This window comes from Ursus americanus, chromosome 17 (assembly GCF_024610735.1).
Source record: "Ursus americanus isolate L20-20 chromosome 17, mUrsAme1.1.p, whole genome shotgun sequence".
Lineage (NCBI taxonomy): Eukaryota > Metazoa > Chordata > Mammalia > Carnivora > Ursidae > Ursus > Ursus americanus.
In genome coordinates, this window is record NC_142143.1 from 28,154,246 (window position 1) to 28,159,372 (window position 5,127).

General features: G+C 47.6%; 1 protein-coding gene across 1 annotated transcript; it reads left to right on the forward strand.

The window, feature by feature from the left end:
• The first annotated feature begins 1,992 nt into the window (after window positions 1-1,992).
• On the forward strand, window positions 1,993-3,258 carry CCER1 (coiled-coil glutamate rich protein 1). Its single transcript, XM_045780121.2, has one exon. It carries the CDS (start codon window positions 1,993-1,995, stop codon window positions 3,256-3,258), a length of 1,266 nt encoding a protein of 421 aa, XP_045636077.2.
• The last annotated feature ends 1,869 nt before the right edge of the window (window positions 3,259-5,127 follow it).

Sequence of the window (5,127 nt, forward strand, 5' to 3'; positions counted from 1 at the left end):
AAGGGCAGGGATGCCGATTTTGGCATCATGCACAGGGTTGGTTATCTTTACATACACTATCAACTTCTTTTAAAGTCCGAAAGTACTTAAGTGTGACCTTGATGACAGCTAACAGCTACCGTGCGCTCCGGGTACCTGCACTACTGCTTTAATGAAGCACCTTACCTAACCTTTAACACAACTCCATGGAATAGGTATGATAACTATACTCTTGATATGGGTTAGGAACCTGAAGCTTACAGAGGTTCATCATTGCTGAATTGGAGTTGAAGCACAGCTTCACTAATAGATTTCATCTTTTTTGAGCAGTTTTAGGTTCACATTAAAATGTAGGTTTCCCATATACTTTCCTATATAGAGAGATTTCCCATATACTCCCTCTCCCCACTCATGCAGAGCTTCCCTCATTGCCAACACCCCTCACTAGAACGGTGTTTTCCTTTCAACCGAGGAACCTACATTGACACATCATGATCACCTAAAGTCTATAGATCACATTAGGGTTCAGTCTTGATATTGTACATTCTATGGATTGGGATGAACGCATGATGACGTATATCCACCATGAAAGTATCACTCAGAGTAGGTTCATGCTAATTTAAATCAAAGCCCATATTCTAAACCATAATGTTATAAAGACTCCCAGTGTATGCGTTGTCTAGTAGAAAAAGGGACCTACAAAAAGACATAATTAGCATATTTGTACTCTCGAGAATAAACCCACTGTATACATCCTAGTACTATTTATTTAATCAGTGGACATTTGCATGCTATGTAACAATTAGCAAAGGGTTTTCCCAAAGGATTTCGTGTATGCATCACAAGAGTCCTACTTAAGGTGGTTGGGGGGCTATAGCGCAGCCATGTGATTAAGAATTTGGTTTGGGGGCCAAATAGGTTTAAACACTAGCCCCCAAGTTCCTTATCCCCACCATCTTGGGTAAATTAACCTCTCAACTTCCTGATCTGTGAGGCGTGGTAACAATGCCTACCTCACAGAGCCTATAGGTGTGAGGATTACGTGCCATGAGCCCATGCTCGCTGCAAGCACACGCAATAAATGTTCGTGGTCGTGTTTCACGTGTGACGCGCTTCAACCCCCAGGAGTTAGAAGAGTGTGCCCAGGCCATAAGGTAAGGAGTGGGGCCCAGTTTTCTGACTCTAGGCACCTTTCCTCTATCCCCTCGACCTCCAAAGGTGTAGGGTATACATTTTCCAATATACAAGTTCTCCCCCACCCCCTTCCAAGGGGCTCAGCTACAGGTCCATCTTCTTTATCCCCGCACCTCCAGGTGGTACAAAGATTTCAAAATAACTGCCCCAAACGTTGTCTAAGTTGGGAAGCACAACCCCAGCCTAGGGCCCCCTTTCCCTCTTTGAAAAACTGCGTCACAAGCCCCCTGCGAACATTCACGGGGCACCTCGTTCCACCCGGAACCCGCTCCTCGCACAGGGAGAACGACCTCGACCCCAATTGGCTATCGCCCTGGGCAACCAAGGACGCGGTGGGCACGCGGGGGCTCCGGCCGGTATTTAAAGGCTGCGGCTGCCCGCGCCACCTCAGTCCCGCCAGGACTGCGACGGTGAAGCACCTGGGTTGGGAGGGAGCAGCAAGGTAACGCGCAACCCCTGCCTCCCCGGTTCCCAGCCCGCGCCTCCGGTGAGGCGGGTGTGTGTGGGACCCGGGAGCGGGTCTCACTGTGCGTCGTCCACCTACACCTTCCTCCCCCACCATCCTTACCCAGCCCCAGTCCCGCCCAACCCACCTGGGCAAGACAACTTGGGTGCGAAGGACAAGAGATTACGAAGGAAGAGCGATCGAGCAAGCGGAGAAGAAGGAGAAGAGGGGTCCTCTTAAAGAGAAAGGCACCATCTCGGTAGCAGGCACGTGGTGCTGCGCAGACTGACGAGGCTCTGGAGACCTTCGGATCTGGCCAGCCAAAGGCAGCTTCTAGGACGCTTCCATTTAGACCTCCGGGAGCTCCCTGAACGATGACCCAGACCCTCGACAAAAGGGAGGACCCTCTCAACCTGGGCGGCGGCTGGGCGTCCTCCGCCCCCTTACGTACCTGGTCTACCTGCCACCGAAGGCGCAGGGGCGCTCCGATACACAAGCGGCGCCACCGCTATGGTCCCAAGTCCGAGTATGAGCCCCCCAGGAAACAGCCGAAGCAACAGCACGGTCCGGGCCCTTGGTTCCAACCACCCCGACGGCCCTCTTGGGCCGTGTACTCTAACTGGGGGCGCTGGGGAGGGCCCTGGCGCCCACCTCCAGCGGGATTCTGGAAGCCTCCAGGCCGAGTGCAAGTGATCCGGGTGTTTGGTGTGCACCCGCTCTGCCTCTGCTGCTGCTCCTGCTGGCGCGGGCCCTGGAACCCCGGCTGGGCGAGGCCGCCGGGCAGGAAGAAGCGCTGGGGCCGCAGGGGTCGCGGCCTGCGCCGCCACCCTCGCCGCTCGCCGAGGAGCCCGCCCGTGGATCTGAGCACGCTGCTACGGCCAGTCAACCTGTACGGGTGGCGGGCGCCGGGCATGCGGGCGCCGCGCAACACCACGCAGTTCATCATGAACCAGATCTACGAGGACATGCGGCAGCAAGAGAAGCTGGAGCGCCAGCAGGAGGCGCTGCGGGCGCAGCAGGCCCAGGCGCGCGGCGCGGCCTCCCCCGAGGGCTCCTCCGGGAACGACGCGCCCCCCAGCGGCGGCGAGGAAGACGCGGAGCTGCAGGAAACCTTGTACAACTTCGGGCAGAATCCCTCCGTGGTCTTCAGTCCTGACCCCGAGGAGGAAAACCAGTCTCCCACCGCACAGCTCGGGGAGGAGGACGAGGACGAGGAGAAAAAGGAGGAGGAGGAGGAGGAGGAGGAAGAGTGTGACGAGGAGGAGTGTTACGAGGAGGAGTGTGACGAGGAGTATGACACGAAGGAGGAGAGCGAGGAGGAGGAGGAGGAGGAGGAGGAGGAGGCAGAGGCCGAAGATGAAGAGGAGGTCGAAGAGGCTGACTGTGTGGAGGAGGGGGAGGAGGACGAAGAGGAAGAGGAAGAGGAGGAGGAGGATAGAGAAGAGGAAGAGGAGGGGGTGGAAGAAGAGGAGCAGAGAGAGGAAGAGAACCATTTACCTCTGGAAATGCCTTTATCATTCCTAGTGGGGGCTGAGGAAGAGAGAGAGAACTTTATAAACTATACTTATTTAAGTCCCAAACAGATCACTCCCAAAGTACCACAGGAAGCTCTCCTCATGGTAGAGGACATTAACTGTTAGACATCAGGAAAGGGATTGAAAATGGGATGGAACTGATTTGAGGCTAAAATGGATTAGCAACTTATTAAAAACTAATTAAAAAGTGAGTTCCATTAATAAACATACCTATGTAAACCCCTTCTTTGGCCATTATAAAATGTTTAAAAAGTGGTGTGTTTCTTTATGACTACGGGTGGGGGAGGGGGAGCTTTCAAATATAATTTAACTGGAAATGATTAAAGGCCAACTATTTTATTACTGCAGTTTGAATAGTTTCATTTGGTGTTTTCCCCTCCAGACACTTGAGATTTTTTTTTTCTTTTTTTAAATTCTGGCAATGCCGATTTTTTTTTTTTTTTGGTAACGAATTTATTCAACTATCTACTTAATGAGCTTGGAATCCACAGATATTTTGGCTGTTACATGCTTAAGCACATGCCATGGCTATGGAATGTCTATCAGTGCTCTTAACATAATAGAGAAACCATTGAAAAACGTCTATATTTCAAAAAATATTTTTCCTTGTAGCTCCTCCACCTTCAGAGTTCATTTCTGAGGGTTGTATTTTGATAACCCCATTTGCAGTCTCGTGGCATCGCTCATTTATATTCCTTGTTCCACAGTGCTATGGATCTTCCTCAGAAGAACATGAAGTTGCTTCTGTGGAAATGGTTATCTGCCATGGCCTCAACAATCCATAAATCCATGCATGGAGAGGATTCCCCATGGTCAGAAGTCAACTTGTACATCTAGTTAAAATCCAAGGTAACTGCAAACAACGGAACATAGCTTAGATTTTGAAGCCTTGTTCCTGGATATATTCCTTGTCATAAGTTCACAGGAACCATAAAAATAGTTTTTGCAGAATAGATTTTTTTTTAAGGATTATTGGCCTTTTGGGGGTGGAATATCTTATTTCTTTCCCAGTTTGTCTTCCTGATGAAGGAGAGTACAAACAAAGATGTGTAAGTACAAGCCCGTGTAAGATAGTTTCTAATGTCTAAACAACTACCTACGGAGACTACATTATTCAAAGTAACAGCTTTTTTCCAAACATTTTTAGGAAGTAATAATACATTTCCTCCTGGGCATTTAATTCTCATAGCTTAATAAAAGGCCCCATCCATAGCATATTTCCAGAATATCCCTAGATGAAGAATTTGAACCTGCTTTCTCAAAAATTACATTTTTTTTACAAACTGTACCTCTAAGTATAGTTTGAACCACAATTTAGTATTTATTTGGTGAAGAGAAGACTGGACAGTGATATCTTACCTGGATGTTGACTTTTACTCATATACCCCAGTGTACTGCAGCGTTTGGGGATGATAAGCTTAAGCTCTTGAAAAATAAAAAAATAAAAATAAAATTAAAGTGTTAATGGAAAGTACTCCACTTTTCACTTCTTATTATTTAAATATCCGAGGTCTATTCAGCCGTACTTCAGTGGTCAACAGGATGAACCATAGCAACAACGAACACATTGTAGGAATTTTACATGGACACTGAACACTCCAGACTCTAGCAATGGATAACCAAATATTTAATAATACTCTAAAAGATCATGACTTTCTACAAGATGCAATTTCTGAGTGACCTACAAAAGTAGTTTAAAACTAGCTACCCATAGTACTATTACTACTCTAATGTATATATGTAGGGGGAAGCCAAGAGTCCTGCTCCTGAGACTGGGCCACAAATCCTTGCAAATCATAGCTCATAAATACTTTATCCAAGATATTCAGATATTCACTAAGTCGTAAGTATGTTCTCATTAAGGATTTAGGATTTCATTTAGGATTTCATTTCTTCATAATCATATCTGGACAATTCTCAGTTTATTATTACAAAACATTCTACTTTTGCATTAAAAAAATTTAACACAGTAAT